The following is a 23859-nucleotide window of genomic DNA, read 5'->3' on the forward strand; positions in this document are numbered from 1 at the left end:
TCATATCTTAGGTTATACTCATACTGATTTTCTAAAAACAAAAGAGGCAAATACATCCAACTACATAGGAAGGCTCAAGTGCTTTAAAAAAATGTTATGTATAATTACATATTTCAGATCCTAAGTAACAAAGGTGTTATTACACATTAAAAGTGTCACAGTGTTCAAGGAGACCCAGTTGTAAGGACTGGTCTAACTTCAGAAAGGACTGCCCTGAAGCATCCTATTCTTCCTTTTTACTTTAAAATATTTTATTTATTTATTTGAGAGAGAGAGTGAAAAAGAGAGCACACAAACATGACAGAGCATGAATGGAGAGGGGCAGAGGGAGAGGGAGAGGGAGAAGCAGACTCCCCACTGAGCAGGGAGCCCAACCAAGGGCTTGAGCCCAGAACTGTGAGATCAGAACCTGAGCCACAGGCAGAGGCTCAAACTGAGCCACCCAGGCGCCCCTGAAGCATCCTATTCTTTTTTTTTTTTTTTAAGGATTTCATAGAACTTTATTAATGGATATCACTAAAGAATCCAATTTTGCAAGGACTATTTAATTCCCAAATAATTTAGTCTTGATATCATACAGTTTGTTTAATTATATATGTTTTGGTGACCTGCTAATTCATATAATGAAGCAATCTGTCTGAATGCTGATGAAGCTGAAGTTAGGGAATGTCAGCAATGCCTAACAATTAAAAGCCTAGAGGAGAAGCTAGAATCTGTAGCTTCAATATCCATCCTGAAGTTATTTCTCACTGAAATCATGACTCATGAAACTTGTGTATCAGTTAACTCATTTACTAATCAGATATACTGATGGATATTTTCAGGGTCTCTTCAGATTAATTTGAAATAATAAAGTACTATTGTGTAATAACTGCCTGACATCAGCCACTGTTAGCGCCATTAATTATAGTCTTCTATCTCTCCATTATACCTCAACCTTTACAGGCCCATTCTTTACATAATACCAGTAGTCTTAGCCCCTCTTCTTTCTCTATGAATACTTCTGTCTGCTTTGAGTTTGAGGAGGATCAACATAGTGAGGAATTAAATCTCTATACACAATTAACGGAAAAATCAATTTCATTCACTAAATTCTAATATGCTTAAAACAGTTTTAATTGATACTGCTTTAATTCAATCAAAATAACTGTTCTTCAATACATATATCTATAGTCCTAATAAAATTCTCCCTGTAACATCTGCTGCATCTTCAACTAAATCTGCTGAATTTGAAATTGTCAGGTCTGTCAGAACACTTCTTTCTGTCAAAGCACCCAGGGGTAGTATAAATCAGTTTATCTTCATGTGGTAATACATATGACCAAGAAGAAGAGCCATATTCCAAGACCATGCTTCTGGAACTACTCCGTCTTCATCTGTGGTGACAGGTATCTTACAATTGCCTTCTATTTCCCTAGGACAAGTAAGAAACCTACTCTCTGGGGAACTGCCTATGTTTCTTCTATCACTTTTGATACCTACTCTCCTCTAGGCCCCACAGGATTGTTACAAGTAGGCACCAGTTTTCTGAATGCATTCTGGATTCAGCAAAGTAGAATGAGTGAGAACTCAGCAGGAAGCATCCTATTCTTAAAGACATCAAGGGGAGTAGGTACTGAATATTCCTTTAGAGAATAATTTACATGTTTAATAAGACTTATTCGGGGAGCCACTGTGTAAAAAAGGCTTATACAGGCTAACAAGAAGTTGGAAAAGTCACTTAATTTTATTACGATTTGTTTTATCTTTGTCTTCATGTATCTAGTTAGGTAAGGCTTTGGTGGAGTCAGATCTGGGTTCAAATCCTAGGTCTGTCTTGGGACAAGTAAAAACTACTCATTATCTCCAATTCCTTATCTTTTAAATTGCAATAACGGTACCTGCCTTTGTTGGGCTATTTGAGTATTAAAAAAATAATATAGCAAGTGCTTGGTAGAGTGCCTAGAACATATCAATTATTCAGAAAATAAAAGATAAATGCTTCCAGTGCCATCTTCTTCCTAAAATATGACATTTTATGTCCCAAAATGCTGAGTAGAAGACAATTTTCAAATCAGGTTTTCTAATGACATGTAATAGTAGAGATAGAACAATTCCTTATTGACCCTAATTGCCAAGCCTATCACCCTTGAGCACTTTTGTTGTGGAAACATGTCAAAAGTGTTTTTATCAACAAAATCATTTTCTATAGCAAAACTTAGGTCAATTATTACAAATGTATTGCATTTTAGAAAAATAAAATAACAATAATACTGTTATCATCATGTATAACAGTGACAACATAGAAAATATATAACTAAGTGTTACAGTTATCATAACAAATGCATAAATTCACTGTTAAGTTCCATATATAGATGGTCAGAACAAAAAAGTTTAAAAACTTAGTCTAAAAACTCAAAATCTATCCCAAGATACACAATGAACCTAGTGGTTTTTTTTTTTTACTTTTATAGTTAACATTTTGTCCACATCTCCACAAGTAGAAAACTGGATCTTCTGAAAAAACAGAGTTAAAATAATAATACAAAGACCTTTAGAGAAACCAAATTCTAAAAAGTAACTGTGATTGTATCAAAGGACTAGATGAAAGAAATGAATCTTCTTGGCATCTTGTCTCCTTATGTGAATGCTAAGGTAGAGATCCAAGTTCTATTACTTTCATGGCTATTAGAGATACACACACAACATACAGATTTGAGTTAATGAACATTAGTTATTTTAGAGACCAAACACTGGGGCTTTTCATCATATTTTTAAAGTAGAATGCAAGTTCTGAAAAGAAAAAGTATTACATTAAATAGCAAAAAAAAACAAACCCTAGCAATCAAAACAGACACAAATGAAAGGATTAAAGATAGCTTTTAAAAAAATTAACCAAAACATGAATTAAAATATACCTGCTTATCCTTTGAGGTTGCAAAGGAATAATGGGGATCACAGTATTACACAGAGACTTGCAAAGAGGGCAAAGATATTCTCCACTCTCTAAGTCGAAAAGGTCAACGTGAATGCGCTGCTGAGAACTCAGTTGTACAGCTTCAAAATATCTGCAAAATTCCAAGGCATGTGTCCATTTAGAACAATGCATTTATCTTTAATCTTTAATCCAAGTGACAAAAATCTGGAGTTTTTGCCTCAATAAACATCTTTAGCATCTACATGCCGCAAAACCCAAGTTACAATTACAGAAGAAGCAGAATAACCATTCTTTTGGGGGCAAACTGGAAGAGGTACCAGGGCAGAAACAAATTTAAAATAATTCTACTGAATCATAACGTGGCTCCTAACTCAACAGCATGGAAATACAATGTAGACACTAGTTCCCTCATTTCCAACAGCCAACTATAGTAGTAAAGGCTGTTACAGGAAAATTGTGTATTTTAATAATGCCAAAAGGGTGAAACCTATATGAAGATTTCCTAGGAATTATAGTTCTGAATTTTTCTCTTTTAGAGGTGGAACTAGAATTTGTCCTATTTTATCTCAAAGGCATTTTTTCAAGGAAATGAGATTTTTTAGGAAGAAAGATTACAGCTTCTTTTATACAAATACTGATCAAGAGTAACTAGCTTATGGAGAGGAAGTACAAAGGGTAGTGAACATTTAAAGTTGGTAACTTTTTACACCTATTTCTAAAGGTGATAATGAGTATCATGCAAACAAAACTGGTAATTAAAACTGCTCAATTATTCACATAAAAAGGAAAAAAGGAAGGAAAGACATGAGAAAACATGCCTTTTTGTGGCCTTTAGTGAACTTCAATTATTCCTAGTTTCTTTCAAGAACATGTCAGAAGGACAACTTACTTCTGCCAGCACACTGCATGCATTACATGACCACAGCTTCCTGTGTAAGTTCCATATGCCAAGTCTGGATCCATGAAAAGCGGGTCCACAATTTCTGGTACAGGAAGACAAAAATAGGAGGTATGTATTCATCTCCCCCGTGGTCATAAAATGAGAAAAAAAAAAAGAGAGAGAGAGATTATCAGGTCTAAATTTTTAACCATAAACCTTCTTAGGAATGTCCAACTAAACTGTCACAGTATCATGACAGCAGGAGATATATTCTTAAGAGTAAATAAAAACTTTAGAGAAAAGTAAAACCTGGACTTCTAGGTAGGATTCAAAATTAAAATGAATTGATGACAACTTGTATTTTTGATTTGCATTTTTAACCTGATCTTTGGGTTTAAGTTGCTTTGTCTTATTTATTGAAGTGATTTTCTATGATTCAAACACAATTTTCTTTTGTAATTTTAACAGTAATTTCAATTACTTTTTAAGGGATCTTTAAGGCATTATAATCTACTGGATAAAAGCAAAGACGAAAGTGGTTCAAAATCTGGTTTCATTACATATAACTCATAGCCTTGGGCAAATTATTTAACTTCTCCGTGCCTCAGTTCCTTCATCTGTAAATGGAGCCAGTATTGGTACCAAACTCAAAGAGTTGTTGTGAGGATTAAGTGAGTAAATACACAAAAAAGCACTTCATCAGTGCCTGGCATACAGTAAGTAGTCAATAAATGTTAGTCTTTTTTTTTAAATCATCATCATTATTATTATTATTCCAAGGTATATTATAAAGCAGCTAACTCTGATACAATGTAAAAAAAAAAAAATTACCTAGTGTTCCTGCCAAGAAAATCTTTAAAATGAACCTAATGTTGAGACAACAATCAGACAAATCCACAATGTAAGACACTGTACAAAATAATAGGTCTCTATTTTTTCAAACAAATTATAATAAAAAAAAGGCTAAGTGACTATTTTAGATTAAATTAGACTAAAATAGACATAATAAAGGTGATGCATCAAACATATCTGGATCCTAAAAAAGAGAAAAATCTAGCTAAAAAAAAAAAAAAGATATTTTGAGGGCAACTGGGAAAATCCAAATATGGATTTGACATTATGTGACAGTCCTGAATTATTATTCATCTTTTTAAATGTTATAATGGTATGATAGATATATAATAGATTATTCTTAATTTTAGAAAATGCATGCGGAAATATTCAGGGATGAAAGTCATATGCCTGCATCCTACCTTTAAAAGGTTCAGCAAAGAGAAATGGAGATAGGCAGATAGAGACAGACTAAGCAGTGTGGCCAAGTATAACAAAAATTAAAATTAAAAAATAAAACAGAAGAGCCAACATGGACCTAGAGTCCATCTTACACATGGATAAAATGTGATCTAAGTAAAGCTAAATACAGTCTCATTCCCAAACTTCCTTCAATATTTTTTCTAATCACATAAATACGAAAAGAAATGCTCAAAAGGATATTTATTAAATAATACATACCCCCTGAGAGTTCTATAGGTTTTCCCCTGTTCTGGGTTAAGGCGGTAGATTTCTGGACACAGGCCGATAATACCATGGCATTATTTTCTATTTTCACCTCTTGTTCTTCTTGGCAGAGGATGCATGTCAGCACCTCCTTTTCAGTAACAGTCGGACCCCGTTTAGGACCCAAAGCAATTCTAGAGTAGTCACTGACTGCTGGGGTGCTACCAAGAGAAACGACCAGAAGTGAGGACACATGTTTTGGTCACTTGTCTTTATATTTTGGTAGATTTTAAGTAACCATAGGGTAAGAACTTTAAGAGCAAAAATAGTAAAATAAAAATGATAACTTAGCAATATTAGCTTAAAATCTTTCCCCTTGATTTTTCTGACTCTTATCAGTTAATTTGCTTATTAGAAAATACACTTTGTGCTGCTAAGTGCAAAAAAAGCAGATCACAAAGTAGACTATATAATTATACTTAATTTATTGAACCAAGAAGCTGGGTTATTGGTTTTTTCTGATTATAAAAGTAATGCATGCTTATTAAGAAATTTTGGAAAATCTACAAAGTATAAAAAAGAAAACAAAAAGCATGATACACTCACAACCTAGAGATAACCATTTGTATATTCCCGTCCAGTTCACTTTCTATTTATAACATTCTTTATACATAATTAAGATCATATTAGATATATAGATTTGCATCTTGTATTCACTTATATCTTAGTTGTTTTCTCATGTCATTAAAATTTCTTCAGAAACATTGTTTTTAATGGCTGCACAGTACTCTTACTATATGGGCTGGTTATAGTTTTATCCATTCCCTCTTATTAGGCATTTAAGTTTCTATTCTATTTTGGTAGGCATTAAAATAAAAACTTATATCTTAATGATTTAGCAATTCTTAGTATGTATTCAATGTGTGCAATAATAATATAATAACAGCAAATATTTATAAATCACTAATTACGATGTGAGGCACTATTTCAAATACTTTACATTATGTTAACTCATTTAATCTTTCCAACAATCCTATGAAGTAGGTCCTAAAATTACCTTCCATTGTTAAGATGAAGAAACTGAGGCCTAGAGACAGTAAGAGACTTACCTAATGACTCATCACTATGAATAGCAAAGCCAGGATTTAACCCACATGATCTGACTTCATAAGCCATGCTCTGCTTTACCTGAGCAAGAAGCTCCCTGAAATGTCAGAAATCGTTCGACAAACTGGGAATAACTTAAATGTTCATCATCAATGTAATGTAATGTTCATCATCAATGTAAATGCAATTATATCATACAGAATATTATGTAGTTTTTAAAAGGTGCAGTTTACAAAGCTACGTGTGCTACAATCTCATAGGAGGTGTTCAGCAAGATGTGGGGCAAGGTTTATTTTCTTGGTTATCATAAGGACTGGGAGACAGTACTGGAATGAGTGGATGAGGAGCTGGAGATACTAACTGTCCTGCAATTCATGGAGCATGAAGAAGAACTGCTGCCCAAATGCCAAGACTGAGGAACACTATGCTCGTTTTGTATGTAAGAACATACTGCATAGATTTCCAAGTGAAAATGCCAAGTTGCACAATGACACATACACAATACCACTTATTGCAAATAAAACAAAAAGACTGAATGATACTATATAATTTCTATAGTTCCATATATTTGTATGTAATAGCATAATAGCCATTCTGACAGGACAAACATAAAACTTATGACCACAATATCTTCTGAGGAAGGGCAGAAAGGGGTACTGGATTTAGGCCAGTACTCAAACAGAACTTTAAGTTTCATGTCTAACATTTGATTTTTTTTTTTTAAGATTTTATTTATTTATTTGACAGACACAGATCACAAGTAGGCAGAGAGGCAGGCAGAGAGAGAGGGGGAAGCAGGCTCCCTGCTGAGCAGAGCCCAATGTGGGGCTCGAACCTGAGCAGAAGGCAGAGGCTTTAACCCACTGAGCCACACAGGTGCCCCTAACATTTGATTTTTAAAAGGAAAATGTATCAATATAACTGTGTAATTAAAATTTTATTTTAAAAAATGTAAGAGAATGCATTTGTGACTTTGGAACTGAGAAAGCCTTTTAAGATACAAAAAATTAAAACTCTAAAAGACTGATAAATCTGTCCTTACTAACACTGAAAACTTCTCTATAGCTAAACTTCATAATCAGTGCTAAAGAATTAGGGACAAAATATGGGAAACATGCAACAAAGTTTAGTACCCATAATTTTAAAGGACTTCTAAAGATCAATAATAAAACAAAAGCAAAGTACCCAACAGAGATGGGCAAAGGATAGCGACAGGTAATTCCCAGAAAACAAAACACAACAGACTAGTGAACAATCTTATGAAAAGATGCTCAACCTAGTACTAACTAGTAATCAGGGAAATTCCGACTGGCACAGATTTATAATGTTGATAGTATCTAATTTTTTCAAGTACCAATAATAGTAAGTATTGGTAAAAATGAAGGAAATAGGAACTCTCAAACACTGTTGGGAATAGGAACTGGTAAAACCACTCTGTAGGACATTGTGGCAATATCAAAATTTCAAATAATTATGACTCAGCCCTTTCACATATTAATTCCACCCTTGAGAAGTACTTAATACAACTGTACAAGAAGGCAAATATAAAAATATGTTCTGACACATTGTTTATAACAAGGGAAAACTGGAAAATAAGGGAAAATCAACTTAAACACCCAAAGTCTGATAAATAAAATATTATATATACGCACTAGGGACTATAATGAAGTAGTCATAAAGAATCATGTAGAATCTATACCACAGATCTATAAACAGTAACATGAGAAGATTTATAAGACACTGAGTAAAAAGCCAATCTGTAGAACAAAAGTCAAGGTAAAATAAACTACTAAAAAACACAAAACAAAATCACTTAAGTGCACATAAATAAATGCACAGAAGTAAGTTTAGAATACAAGTTACTTATTAACAGTGATTATCTGAGCAGAAAGACTTATGTAAAGGATGGTCAAAGGGAACTTAATATTTTATTGGAATTGTTTTCAATGAGAACATAATAATTTTACGTATGCAATCAATCAATAATAAATAAATAATAAAAGTATTAAGGCCATTAATTAACTCTGAGCACATATTTGCTTATATCCTCTTATTTGGATAAATATATGGTAATCTCTTTCACTACTTTTTTTATTAGCTATTTTTATTAACATATAATGTATTATTTGCTTTAGGAGTACAGGTCTGTGAATTGTCAGGCTTACACATTTCACAGCATTCACCATATCACATACCCTCCCCAATGTCCATAACCCAACCACCCCCTCCATACCCACACTCCCTCCAGCAACCCTCAGTTTGTTTTGTGAGATTAAGAGTCTCTTATGGTTTGTCTCCATCCCGATCCCATCTTGTTTCATTTTTTCCTTCCCTACCCCCCAAAACTCCCACTCTGCCTCTCAAATTCCTCATATCAGGGATATCATATGATAATTGTCTTTCTCTGATTGACTTATTTTGGTCAGCACAATACCCTCTAGTTCCATCCACGTCGTTTCAAAAGGCAAGATTTCATTTCTATTGATGGTTGCATAGTATTCCATTGTGTATATATACCACATCTTCTTTATCCATTCATCTGTTGATGGACATCTAGGTTCTTTCCATAGTTTGGCTATTGTGGACATTGCTGCTATAAACATTCGGGTGCACATGCCCCTTCAAATCACTACATTTGTAGCTTTAGGGTAAATACCCAGTAGTGCGATTGCTGGGTTGTAGGGTAGCTCTATTTTCAACTTTTTGAGGAACCTCCATGCTGTTTTCTAGAATGCCTGTATCAGCTTGCATTCCCACCAAAAATGTAGGAGGGTACCCCTTTCTCCGCATCCTCTCCAACATCTGTTGTATCCTGACTTGTTAATTTTCGCCATTCTGACTGGTGTAAGGTGGTATCTCACTGTGGTTTTGATTTGTATTTCCCTGATGCCAAGTGATGTTGAGCACTTTTTCATGTGTCTGTTGGCCATCTGGATGTCTTCTTTGCAGAAATGTCTGTTCATGTCTTCTGCCCATTTCTTGATTGGATTATTTGTTCTTTGGATGTTGAGTTTGATAAGTTCTTTATTGATTTTGGAGACTAGCCCTTTATCTGATCTGTCATTTGCAAATATCTTCCCGTTCTGTTGTCTTTTGGTTTTGTTGACTGTTTGCTGTGCAAAAGCTTTTGTTCTTAATGAAGTCCCAAGAGTTCATTTTTGCCCTTGCTTCCCTTGCCTTTGGAAATGTTTCTAGGAAGAAGTTGCTGTGGTTGAGGTTGAAGCGGTTGCTGCCTGTGCTCTCCTCAAGGATTTTGATGGATTCCTTTCATCCATTTGAGTCTATTTTTGTGTGTGGTGTAAGGAAATGGTCCAGTTTCATTCTTCCGCACGTGGCTGCCCAATTTTCCCAACACCATTTGTTGAAGAGACTGTCTTTTTTCAACTGGACATTCTTTCCTGCTTTGTCGAAGATTATTTGACCATACAGTTGAGGGTCTATTTCTGGGCTCTCTATTCTGTTCCACTGTTCTATGTGTCTGTTTTTATGCCAGTACCATACTATCTTGATGATTACAGTTGTAACAGAACTTGAAGTCTGGAATTGTGATGCCACCAACTTTGGCTTTCCTTTTCAACATTCCTCTGGCTATTTGGGGTCTTTTCTGGTTCCATATAAATTTTAGGATTATTTGTTCCATTTCTTTGAAAAAAAAAATGGATGGTATTTTGATAGGGATTGCATTAAATGTGTAGATTGCTTTAGATGGAATAGACACTTTCACAATATTTGTTCTTTCAATCCATGAGCATGGAACATTTTTCCATTTCTTTGTGTCTTTCTCAATTTCTTTCATGAGTACTTTATAGTTTTCTGAGTACAGATTCTTTGCCTCCTTGGTTAGGTTTATTCCTAGCTATCTTACGGTTTTGGGCAAAATGGGATTGACTCCTTAATTTCTCTTTCTTCTGTCTTGTTGTTGGTGTGTAGAAATCCAACTGATTTCTGTGCATTGATTTTATATCCTGACACTTTACAGAATTCCTGTACAAGTTCTAGCAGTTTTGGAATGGAGTCTTTTGGGTTTTCCACATAAAATATCATAGCATCTGCAAAGAGTGAGAGTTTGACTTCTTCTTTGCCGATTTGAATGCCTTTAATTTCTCTTTGTTGTCTGATTGATGAGGCTAGGACTTGTAGTACTATGTTGAATAGCAGTGGTAGTGGACATCCGGGCCATGTTCCTGATCTTAGCAGAAAAGCTCTCAGTTTTTCCCCGCTGAGAATGATATTCGCTGTGGGTTTTTCAAGGATGGGTTTGATGATATTGAGGTATGTGCCCTCTATCCCTACACTTTGAACAGTTTTGATCAAGAAAGGATGCTGTGGGCGCCTGGGTGGCTCAGTGGGTTAAGCCGCTGCCTTCGGCTCAGGTCATGATCTCAGGGTCCTGGGATCGAGTCCCGCATCGGGCTCTCTGCTCGGCAGGGAGCCTGTTTCCCTTCCTCTCTCTCTGCCTGCCTCTCTGCCTACTTGTGATCTGTCTGTCAAATAAATAAATAAAATCTTTAAAAAAAAAAAAAAAAAAAAAAAAGAAAGGATGCTGTACTTTGTCAAATGCTTTTTCAGCATCTATTCAGAGTATCATATGGTTCTTGTTCTTTCTATTATTAATGTATTGTATCACATCGATTGATTTGTGGGTGTTGAACCAAACTTGCAGCCCAGGAATAAATCCCACGTGGTCATGGTGAATAATCCTTTTAATGTACTGTTGGATCCTATTGGCTAGTATTTTGGTGAGAATTTTCGCATCTGTGTTCATCAAGGATATTGGTCTGTAATTTTCTTTTTTGATGGGGTCTTTGTCTGGTTTTGGGAACAAGGCAATGCTGGCCTCATAAAATGAGTTTGGAAGTTTTCCTTCCATTTCTATTTTTTGGAACAGTTTCAGAAGAATAGGTATTAATTCTTCTTTAAATGTTTGGTAGAATTCCCCTGGGAAACCATCTGGCCCTGGGCTCTTTTTTGTTGGGAGATTTTTTTTTTTTTTAAATAATTATTTATTTTATTTTATTTTTTATAAACATATATTTTTATCCCCAGGGGTACAGGTCTGTGAATTGCCAGGTTTACACACTTCACAGCACTCACCATAGCACATACCCTCCCCAATGTCCATAACCTCACCCCCCTCTCCCAGCCCCCCTCCCCCCATCAACCCTCTGTTTTGTGAGATTAAGAGTCACTTATGGTTTGTCTCCCTCCCAATCCCATCTTGTTTCATTTACTCTTCTCCTACCCCCTTAACCCCCCATGTTGCATCTCCTCTCCCTCACATCAGGGAGATCATATGATAGTTGTCTTTCTCCGATTGACTTATTTCGCTAAGCATGATACCCTCTAGTTCCATCCACGTCGTCGCAAATGGCAAGATTTCATTTCTTTTGATGGCTGCATAGTATTCCATTGTGTATATATACCATATCCTCTTTAACTATTTGTCTGTTGATGGACATCTAGGTTCTTTTCATAGTTTGGCTATTGTAGACATTGCTGCTATAAACATTCAGGTGCACGTGCCCCTTCGGATCACTACGTTTGTATCTTTAGGGTAAATACCCAGCAGTGCAATTGCTGGGTCATAGGGTAGTTCTATTTTCAACATTTTGAGGAACCTCCATGCTGTTTTTTCCAGAGTGGTTGCACCAGCTTGCATTCCCACCAACAGTGTAGGAGGGTTCCCTTTTCTCCGCATCCTCGCCAGCATCTGTCATTTCCTGACTTGTTACTTTTAGCCATTCTGACTGGTGTGAGGTGGTATCTCATTGTGGTTTTGATTTGTATTTCCCTGATGCCGAGTGATATGGAGCACTTTTTCATGTGTCTGTTGGCCATCTGGATGTCTTCTTTGCAGAAATGTCTGTTCATGTCTTCTGCCCATTTCTTGATTGGATTATTTGTTCTTTGGGTGTTGAGTTTGCTAAGCTCTTTATAGATTTTGGACACTAGCCCTTTATGTGATATGTCGTTTGCAAATATCTTTTCTGTTGGGAGATTTTTGATGACTGCTTCAATCTCCTTAATGGTTATGGGTCTGTTCAGGTTTTCTATTTCTTCCTGGTTCAGTTTTGGTAGTTTATATGTCTCTAGGAATGCATCCATTTCTTCCAGATTGTCAAATTTGCCGGTGTATAGTTGCTCATAATTTTTTCATTACTTTCTAACCAGTATGTTGCTAATATGCAATATCTAGAGGGCTGGAACTTGTTAATTGTTTAAGTTTTGCATTAATTTCTAGTTTTATTACTATCATCACCCAAGGATACCTTTACCTTCATATCTTTTTTTAATCTTTAAAATATACAGTCTTCATCCTTAGGGTCCTTGTCAGCATATTCAACTTCAGGACTACAGATGCATTATGGATAATGTTACTACTGTTATTGCAAAGGCAAAATTTCCTAAAATTATCTACAACACACATTGTTTAAAGAGCAATGGAAGCTTGTTTTTAAAAATAAGCATAGTAGGTATTTATAATATTTTAAATTGGAATGCTTTTAAAAGTACCCTTATTTTGTCTCCTTTTCTCAGTATATCTATGTAACCTCCCACAAAGCGTGACCCTCAGCAGGATAACTGATTTCCCCAAAAGCACACCACAGTGAGACCCAGAACACCAGACTTACTGATTCCCATTTTCTACTGTGCTATCCATGACCACAACTATGGGCATTGTCTTCTTTCTCTTTAAGAAAAAAAAAAATGAACACAAACCACCTTTTTCAAGTGAAGAATTTTTTTTTCAATTTGTAATAACCACAGTCATTTTTAGCAGGTATCATAAAAAAGATGTGAAATATTTGAACTGATACATAAATGTGCATCTAAGAGTCTGTGCATTATGTAATATATTCTGCAACATATATGTTAATATAAAAGAAAATTTATAAGATCAAAGAAACAAAAAGTACAATTAGTACCTACATTTTAACATTAAAAAAAAGAGCCTGTGCATACAAGATAACAGAAGTTGATCTCAATTTTTGCCATTCCCATTTTTGTATCTTTTTGTGCATAAAGCCTCTCACCAAACTACTATGCACTTGAACTGCTTATGAACATAAATTTACATTCATTAGGTACCTTAAGAGCTTTCACTGTACCTTTCCTAGTTTAAAAATAATGTAATTTCTCCTATTATAAAATGTATTTTGGAAAAATTTTATTTAAAATGAATATGTCATTTTCCCTCCACAAAACTGAGTTGCTAATTTCTAGTTTTGCTTGGTTTTACCTCTCTTCCTCCATAATGGAGTCTTCTTTCCCAGACATTTCCGAGGTGCTGTCATACATGAGTTTATGAGTTTCAATGAAGTTTTTCTGTAAGGCAGACATCTGAGCCATAATCTTCTGGCGGTGCAGTCTAGCAGCTTCAGCTTTTCTTTTCCGTTCTGCTTTTTCTTTATCATGAGTAATCTGGTATTAAGAAATCACAAAAAATTAGGTAAGATCCCTTGTTGGGGGATATATTGTTCAGTCAGGAAAAATTCCCTAGAGTTAAAATCTGATGAAATTTGATTACCACTTAAGACTAGATGCAATCTGATGTCTCAAAATGAGCATGCAGGCTCCATATATCACACAACTAATTACTCTTTTGGTTATTTCAATAATTCAATGTAAAAGGCACAAGTACCTTGAATATCTAATAAATTGTCTTTTATATTCAATGCAGGTAGATTAAGAAATAAAGTTAGAAGAAAAAATTTTTAAATCATAACTCAATCATTCAATCAATGACATTTAATCAATTTTACCCAACTTGATGATATCTAACAGTTACTACTAGAAACCTAACACTTACTGCTAGATGCAGTGCTAAAACTGAGAACTTAAACATATTACTGAGATGTACGGTGTCTTTTTATTGTTTCTATCTAACTTAAGTTCAGTGTTTTTATTTTAGGAGGGATAGTTAAAAATCACAAGTAATAAAAAAAAAGTCACAAGTAGTAGTATTTTCATAATTTTAAGATTAGAATCATCAAAACTTGATTTGTTATATTACAGTATTTTGTAACGTAAATATTACTGGACTTCATTAAATCTAAGATCTACCATTATCCTATGTTGCGCTAAGAAAAGAATGCTGCTGATTAAATCATAAGTCATTCGGGACTGGAAGAGATTATGCTGAGTGAAATAAGTCAAGCAGAGAGAGTCAATTATCATATGGTTTCACTTATTTGTGGAGCATAACAAATAACATGGGGGACACATGGGGAGATGGAGAGGAGAAGGGAGTTGAGGGAAATTGGAAGGGGAGGTGAACCATGAGAGACTATGGACTCTGAAAAACAACCTGAGGGTTTTGAAGGGGCGGGGGTTGGGAGGTTGGGGGAACCAGATGGTAGGTATTGGGGAGGGCATGTATTACATGGAGCACTGGGTGTGGTGCAAAAACAGGGAATACTGTTACGCTGGAAAGAAATTTAAAAAAAAATTATAAGTCATTAATTATAGGCTATACCCCAATTTCAGATATTAAAATATTTTAAAAATTAATAAAATATGGTATTTCCAACAGAGCTCCATTGTACATCAATTTCCTCTGCTTTTATAAAATACATATTTTATATTGGACAACTGTATGTCAAATACCACTAATCTCTGTAATATAGAAACACAAGCAAAAGAAGATGGACATCTCATAAACTACAGGTTCCTTCTAACAAAAAAGCAGCAGCTCTCTTACACCAGTGAAGTTCAAAGACAGAGAAGAAGATCACCATTATTATAATGTTATTACCTCATCATTCTTAATAGATTCTGATCCTGATGTAGTTGCCACAATTAAACAAGATTTTTCTCTTAATCGCTTCACTGTGTCAAACATCTATGACAAACAGATGAAAGGTTAAAAGAAGATTTGGTTAGACTGACCAGAAACCAGAAAAACTCACTAATTTGATTTAGTCATATGTCACAAATGTCTTAGACTTAAATTTGACATACATACACACAAATAGTTACACATGTAAACAGTTATATAAATATTTCAAGCATATAAAAAGTGACTCCTGACTCTGCCAAACCTCCCCCAGTTGATGAGCAATATAGCCAAGGAGGAGGCTGCATACCTGCTGATTTCATCTGCAGGTATGAGCATATCTATACTTTTGTCAGGAGAAAAAATTTCTCTTTAATTTAAAATAACATTTTTAGTACAAAGATATATAAAGACAAAAATACAAAATGGAAAGTGAAATCCTCTTTTCCTGATTCCAGTTGCTCTCCCCAAAATTAAGATTATTAGGGGGCACCTGGGTGGCTCAGTCAGTTAAGCATCCAACTCTTGATTTTGGCTCAGTTCATGATCTCAGGGTCATGAGAGCGAGCCCTGTGTGGGGCTCCACTCTGGGTGTGGAGCCTGCTTAAGATTCTCTCTCTCCCTCTCCTTTTGCCAGAAAAAACATTACCAGAATATATATTTCTTTATATTTACATATATTCTCATCAAAAGCAACCCTATCATATATACCATTTCCTATCTCTTTTTCACTTAAACAATTATCTGTAGAGATACTTCCATAATAGCTTATATAGATCAGTCTCATTCTTTTTAACAAAAATCAAAGTTTCAGCAATAGGATAGTACCTCCCCAAAACTTGTTTATATTTTGGAGTCTCATTCTCATGCATAAAAACCTCCCACAAGGATCTTACAACACAACTTTATATTAAACATTTGGGGAAAATATGCAATGATTATAAGAACTGATATTTGTACTTTTTGTATATCTTGATAATGAACTTTGGTATTCTTTTTTTAAAGATTTTATTTATTTATTTGAGAGAGAGAGAATGAGAGAGTAAGCATGAGAGCGGGAGGTCAGAGGGAGAATCAGACCCCCCAATGAGCAGGGAGCCCAATATGGGACTCAGTCCCGGGACTCCAGAATCATGACCCGAGCCGAAGGCAGTTGTTCAACCGAGCCACCCAGGCACCCCAAACTTTGGTGTTCTAAAAGAAAATAAGTTTTTGGAAATGGATCTCCAATAGATAACATTGTATTTACAGAATATAAATGTTGAACTAAATGCAGTTCAATTTTTTTTCCTTTTTTTTTTTCTTTTAAATAGGTTCCATGCCCACAGTGGAGGCCAAGGTGGGGCTTGAACTCACAACCCTGAGATCAAGACCTGAACTGAAATCAAGAGTTGAACTGACTGAGATACCCAGGTGCTCCGATTTCTTTTCTTTTCTAGATTTCATTTATTTGAGAGAGAGAGAGAGAGTGAGAGAGCACACACAAGCTGGGGGCAGGAGGAGAGGGAGAGGGAGAAGGAAATTCCATGCTGAGCAGCGATCCCGACTTGGGGCTCGATTCCAGGACCCCAGGATCAGGACCTGAGCCAAAGGCAGACACTTAACCAACTAAGCTACCCAGGTGCCCCCCTGGCACCTTTATTTTTTTTATTTTTTATTTTTTTAGATTTTATTTATTTATTTGACAGACAGAGATCACAGGTAGGCAGAGAGGCAGGCAGAGAGAGGAAGGGAAGCAGGCTCCCTGCCGAGCAGAGAGCCCGATGCGGGGCTCGATCCCAGGACCCTGGGATCGTGACCCGAGCTAAAGGCAGAGGTTTTAACCCACTGAGCCACCCAGGCGCCCCATGGCACCTTTATTTTTTTTAAAAAGATTTTATTTATTCATTTGACACAGAGAGAGAGAGTGAGAGAGAGCACAAGCAAGGGGAGCAGCAGGCAGAGGGAGAGGGAGAAGCAGGCTCCCCACCAAGCAAGGAGCCCAATGCAGGGCTCGATCCCAGCACCCTGGGATCATGACCTGAGCTAAAGGCAGACGCTGAACACACTGAGCCCCCAGATGCCCCCCTAACTTATTTTCTTAATAAGAGTTGAATACTTATGTTTTGATTTTATATTTTTAAAATGATTATATTGGCAAATTTAACACAAATACTAAATACTTGTGAATTCTACTCCAAGAGAAACCTTAATAATATCATTATCTTATATCAAGCATGTTTAAGGAGTATCTCTAGTTACAAAAAAAGCTGACTTCTTGAAGTACAAATTAGTACAAAGACCTCCAATTGATATGAATATGGAAAATAATCACTCCATATTCTAGTTATCAAAACAGTTATCTTGCTTACCACATCAGAATCTTTTTTTAAATACAATGAGGGGAAGCTCCATAATCTTGGTTTCATATTTCCATGTGGAGGGTTTCCCATTAAGGTAATATTCCTTGGCTCCTACCCCTTATTCACTCCTCCCCAAAGGCAGCAGCTTCCACTCAACAGTTCAAGCTCCAAATTCGAGTCATTTTTTGCTCCTTCATTTCCCTCACCCTTTCCACCATTATCTATCAGCAAATTCTATACATTCTGCCACCAAATTACCCCTGAATCAGTTCAGCTTCTCACCATCTGCATCTGAGTCTTGGTCATGCTCATTTCTCAACAGGATTTCTGCAACAGTTTTCTTTTTTTCCTTTCTTTCAAGATGTTATTTTCTTTTAAGATTTTATTTATTTATTTATTTGTCAGAGAGAGAGAGAGAGAGCGAGCGAACACAAGCAGGCAGAGGCAGAGAGAGAAGCAGGCTCCCTGCCAAGGAAGGAGCCCGATATGGGCCTTGATCCCAGGACCCTGGGATCATGACCTGAGCCAAAGGCAGCGGCTCAACTGACTGAACCACCCAGGCATCCTTCAAGATTTTCTTTTTTTTTTTTTTTTTGAGAGAGAGATAGTGAGAGAGAGCACAAGCAGGGGGTAGGGGTAAAGGGAGAGGGAAAAGCAGACTCCGTGCAGAGCAGGAAGCCTGACATGGGGCTTGGTCCCAGGACCCTGAGATCACAACCTGAGCTGAAGGCAGACGCTTAACCAACTGAGCCACCCAGGCATCCCTCTGCAGCAGTATTCTAATAGTTTCCTTGCTTTTACTCTTGTCCCCTATAATCCACTTACACCACAGGAGCCACAGTGATCTTACAGAAGTAGAGACCAGATTATGTCACTTAAAATCCTTCACTAGTTTCCCATTGTCCTCAAAAATAACATCCACCACTTTACCCTAACCTGTCAGGTTCTATATGATCTTGCTCTTGGCTGCTCCTGTGACCTTGCTGCCTACCTTTCTCTCCCTCCCTCATTGTGCTTCAGTCATACTGGCCTTCTTTCTGGCCACCTTAGAGCTTCTGTAGTGCTGTTTCCTTTTTGTGGAATACTGCTCCCGATTTTTTAAAGTCTGGCTCCATGTCATTCAGTTTCAATGTTATCCCCCTAAACGAGAATTTTTTTTTTAAGATTTATTTGCAAGAGAGAGAGAGAACATGCAGTAGCCAGAGGAGTGGAGGGAGAGGGACAGAGAATCTCAAGCAGGACTCCACCTTGAGTGCAGACCCAGACAAGGGGCTTGATCTTACAACCCTGAGATCATGACCTGAGCTGAAACCAAGAGATGGATGCTTAGCCAACTTAATTTGGGCCACCCAAGTGCCCCAAAAGGGGCCTTTCAGATTACCCATCTGAAGTTACCCTCTATCCTCTACTGAATTATCCTTTTCTTGTGTACTGCCTGTACCTCAACTAGTGTATGCTCCATGATAGCAAGCACCTTATCTGTGGTGTTCAGAGTCCAGAAATGACCCTGGCATATAACAGGCATGTAACAGATGCTTACTGAATAATGACACAAATGAATAAATCTTAGTTTATAAAAAAAAAAACTTCCACTAAAACATGAAAAAATGTGAGTGACCATGAAATCAGTGGTAAATGACTTTACAATTGGAGAAGAGTGGTTTAACATTACAGACAGAGGATTCTTCAATCTTTAAACCAAGATATGATACAGTTTATTTATCAAGTTCACCTGGAGTATCCATGTTATCATGTCCTTCTGGCCTTCTAACTGGGGAATTCCTTTGAGTTTTTCCAAAAGCATTTGTATATTCTGAGCATTCATGGCTGAACTTCCCAATCCTTTTTTAAAACACAAAAGTTAAAATCATAAACAAAAATCGTCATAATTATAATCTTTAGTGTTATGTTATTCACATTGATAACCAAAGTTCATAATCACTCCCTTAACTACATTAATTTTTCAACAGAAGAATATGAAATGACATAAAGTACTCAGTACTGAATTAAACAACTTGAAAAACTTGAATTATTTTAGAACTTGTAATACATTTTCCACTGGGACTGCTAGTCAAAGCTACCTTTAATGATCTGACTCTCCCTTTTCCTCCACTTGGCTCACTATCTAGTAAAAGTAGTTAATGAGAAACAAGGCTTCCAAAAATATGAAAGTGGGGGCTTTTTATGGTCATAAACTGAAGAGGTTTATGATGTCTTCAAGGACCTAAAAAATACAGTCTAGAAACAAAATATGAGATACCTTTTTCCTATTGGTCTCGTAATCAATGTCCCTGGAATGTGCTTTGATGAAATTAATTTAATAAATAAATCAAAATACATCTTAAAAACAATCTAATCTAAACCTATCCTTTTCTGACAGGAAGAAAACAGTGCAAGACAAACACACTATCATTCACTCAGATGTTTACAATCATTTTACATTCAGGAACATAAGTATCTTCTATGGATGGGTAGTGTGAATGTTATGGTTGGTAAGTAGTAAATATTTGTAATACTGAGACAAAGAATGAAAGTAAGAAATCATCGATGTATGCATCCCTACTCAAAAAAAGGAGGGGGTTTAAGGAGTAAAAAAGATTGTAGTAGGGGATTAAAAATCTATTTTTACTGTTGAAAAGAGTTAAGAAGTAAAGATGCTAGGGAAAGTCTTAATTTCAGGATTGTCTATTTTTTAAGGACTGGTAGATTAACACTCCGTAAGAGCTAAACTTTCACTCACAAACTGGTAATTAGCTGAAGCTATGCTGAAAATTAATATTAAAACATACTTGAAGCCTTATGGTAAAAGTCAAATGTCACTTCTTCTTCAGGAGCTTTTTGAAGCTGTTGCTTTTCTTCTAGTAAACCCAATGCCAGAATATGAAATGCCTGAAAGAGGAATATGAAAAGATCTATAAAACTGTGCTTCCTCAGGTAAATATACTTTAAATGAAGGTAAAAAATAAGCAATCTGACAGATAAAAAAGGGGCAAAGGTTATGAACAAGCAGTTCACAAAAAGTGAAATGATACACATATGAAAATGTCCAACCTCATTTAAAGAAATGTGAACTAAAACAAGACCATCCTGTTTTTCACCTATTAGAGTGGCAAAAATTTTAGAGTTTAGTAAAATACAGAGCTGGCTGAGGTGCTGGGAACAGGCACTTTTCACCACACTGGTGGTGGCAAAGTAACTGGTATAATATTTTGAAGGCCAGCGACGATCTTTATCCAACATGTAAAGATACAGACCTAGTATTAGGTCTCAGGTGTTCTAGTGTGGTTCTGACCGAAGTTACAAAGTTGGAACCAAAGATCTTCTCCTTCCTGGTTCCTCACAAACCCCATCATGTAGAGATAATTTTGGAAGCAGAAAAAATATTTCAGGTATACATACCATCTGAAGCATTCCTTCAGTCCACAAGTTAGAATCTGTGTCAATTGCCCGCTCAAATATGGTCCTGAGAATGTACATCATGATATCACAGTTGAGAAGGTTAACCACTTTGCTGAAAGCAGGGCAGAATTCAGGAGGTGGTGGAGGTGGTAACGCTATAGTGATGGGAGATGGACAGCAGGAAACAAACAAGTAATTTTGATTTGGGTTATCCTACATGCTAAATTGCATATGTCAAAATCACATATTATATGCAAAACAACACATGATTTTTGTTACCTTTAAAGCACTGAACACAATGATGTGAAGGGAAATATAAGTTACTATATCAGTCACCCAAAATAAACTCTATTTGCTATAAATTAAAAGATTCTATTGCCATTGAATAAGTCATATCTTAATATGAGGACAAGAATTAACAGATTCTTTGTACTTCCACTAGTTGCCCACCCTTAAAAAACAACGAAAACAAAAATGAAAAACACCATATACTTTGCTGATATAAAAGCCACAGAAAATAGTCAAAAGTAGTCCGTTCTGGGGCACCTAGGAGGTTCAGCATCTGACTCTTGATTTTGGCTCAGGTTATGATCTCAGGCCTCTGAGACTGAGCCCTGCATTGGGTTCTGCACTCAGAGTGGAGTTGGCTTGTCTCTCTCCCTCCCCCTCGGCCCCACCCCCTGCTCGCTCTCTCTCAAAATAAAAAAAAAAAAATAAAATCTTAAAAAATGAGTCAATCCAGAATCTCACTTTTTACCTTCATCTTTGTTTTCTTGTTTTCTCCTTTTTTTCTGCATATGTTCTGCCTAGTATCACAAAACAAACAAACAAAAAAACAGCAACTTTAAATACATTGTTTGGCAAACATGAAACAAATGGGATACTTTGAAGCAAGCAGGAAAGATCCAGGAGCCCACCAAAACACATACTAAGTATGTATTCAAAATGTTACCTTGTGCAAGAAATAAAATGACTATCCTAGGAAAAGCCAAGCAAACCAGATGAGTAACATCCCTCCTCAAGACTCTACTCCCCATTCTTTCAGTCTACAATACTCTTTTAGTGCCTATTGTTTATTCAGGGCATCATACTATGGGCTAGAAATTATTCATTCATATTTATAAGGACAAGTTCAATATCACCCTAAATGATCAAACTTAACATTACCCTTAATGAGACAAATAGACATTATATGCCTACTAATGTGAAACAATTTATTACCTATGTAATATTCTTGCCCCAAAAAGTTTAACTTAAATCTAACCATGAGAATACAATCAGGCATATCCAGAATGTAGGGTATTTTAAAAGATCAGTAGCCTATACTCTACAGATAAATGGCAGTATTATGAAAGACAAAAAAGGCAAAAAGATTACCCTAAATTAAAAGGGACTACAGAAACATGACACCAAATCAACTGCAGGATTCTTACTGAATCCTCCTCCCCATGATACAGTGATAAAGGATTATTTCTAGTAAATCAGAAAAATTTAAATGTTCCCTGTATACTAGACAACATTACTGATTCAATTTCAGTTTCTTGGGTGAGATAATGGCCTCTATTGGTGAGAATCAGTATGAAACTACAGAAAAACCAAGAAACTTTCTGTGGAGTTAGGAACCATAAAGGATTTAAGGCTTATTTACTGAAGAGGATATCTTTTCCTACCTTGCTATGCTGCGTTTTGGAATAATGATAAAAGTACATGTTGAAGTCTTTCAATGATTCATCTTTCAGTTCATAAACTCCATGGCCTGACACACCTGGTTTCCTAAACAGAAATATAGAGATGTACTGCAGTGTTCTTATAGTATAAAATACTGACATAATAAGAACCTAAAAATTAATCAAACTGTCAAAAGCTAGAAGAAATATGATCATTTATCAATTAGCTGCTTAAACTGAAATAACTAATTTTATTCCAACAGTAAAACTAAAAACCTACACTGCAAGCTAAAAGTACTGATAACAGCCAAGTTGTGTTCCATAATTAAGAAATTTAAGTAAATCTGAGGAAGTTTATATTATACAGTCCCGATCTCATGCCCTACTTAATTTGCTAAGACTTTCTAAAATGGTAGTGAGATACCAAACTGTAGATGAAAATACAGTGTTGGGACACCTGGGTGGCTCAGTCATTAAGATTCCAACTCTTGATTTTGGCTCAGGTCATGATCTCAGGGTTGTAAGATGGAGCCCTGTGTTCAGCTTGTGCTCAGCGGGGAGTCTGCTTGAGATTCTCTGTCTCCCTCTGCCCCTCCCCCTATGTGTGAACAAGTTCACACAATCTCTCTCTTCCCCTAATAAATAAATCTTTTAAAAAAAGAAAGAAAGAAAGAAAGAAAGAAAGAGAGAAAGAAAAAACAGGTTTGAATCTTTTATACAGTACTATAAGGAAAAGCATCAAAGCCAAAAGGAATACATCATATTTGTTCAGCACATTAAACAGCTTTTGGTTTCTACTGAATTTTTAAGTGAAATGTGTTATTATTAAACCATAAAAAAAGCTACATCCTATTTTAAGTTATTTAAAACTAGTAATTTATTTATGAATATAATACTATAAAAAGTAGAAATTCACTACCAATAGGAATTTTTTTAATTTCAAGAATTGATCCATTTAAAATCTTATTTCCATTTCATGTATCTCAAAGAATCAAAGAATTATAAAATCTCCCATTCAAATGTATACTGCTTTTTTGTTTTGTTGATGATTTCTTTCACTGTGCGAAAGCTTTTTATTTTAATGTCATCCCCCAAAAGTTTATTTCTGCTTTTGTTTCACTTGCCAGGAGACATTTATAAAAATGCTGCTATGGCTGATGTCAGAGAAATTACTGCCTGTGTTCTCTTCTAGGATTTTTACGGTATTAGGTCTCACATTAGAGTCTTTTATCATGCTATTTTTATTTTTGTGTATGGTGTTAATAGGTAATGTC

At 35.8% G+C, this 23859-nt stretch overlaps 1 protein-coding gene across 2 annotated transcripts in view; it reads right to left on the reverse strand.

The window, feature by feature from the left end:
- The window catches only part of LOC111158765 (ubiquitin protein ligase E3 component n-recognin 1), a 145604-nt gene that overhangs the window by 43325 nt on the left and 78420 nt on the right, over positions 1–23859 (reverse strand). For both annotated transcript variants that reach the window (XM_022521027.1, XM_022521035.1), the window contains exons 23-32: positions 22589–22691; positions 21676–21724; positions 20919–21073; positions 20309–20408; positions 19252–19361; positions 15157–15243; positions 13642–13823; positions 5310–5515; positions 3807–3900; positions 2898–3047 (exon numbers count right to left, since the gene is read on the reverse strand). In XM_022521027.1, coding sequence (XP_022376735.1) covers positions 2898–3047; positions 3807–3900; positions 5310–5515; positions 13642–13823; positions 15157–15243; positions 19252–19361; positions 20309–20408; positions 20919–21073; positions 21676–21724; positions 22589–22691 — 1236 coding nt within the window. The remainder of the gene's footprint in view (positions 1–2897; positions 3048–3806; positions 3901–5309; positions 5516–13641; positions 13824–15156; positions 15244–19251; positions 19362–20308; positions 20409–20918; positions 21074–21675; positions 21725–22588; positions 22692–23859) is intronic.

This window comes from Enhydra lutris, unplaced genomic scaffold, assembly GCF_002288905.1.
Source record: "Enhydra lutris kenyoni isolate GAN:26980312 unplaced genomic scaffold, ASM228890v2 scaffoldscaffold4, whole genome shotgun sequence".
Taxonomy (NCBI): Eukaryota; Metazoa; Chordata; class Mammalia; order Carnivora; family Mustelidae; genus Enhydra; species Enhydra lutris.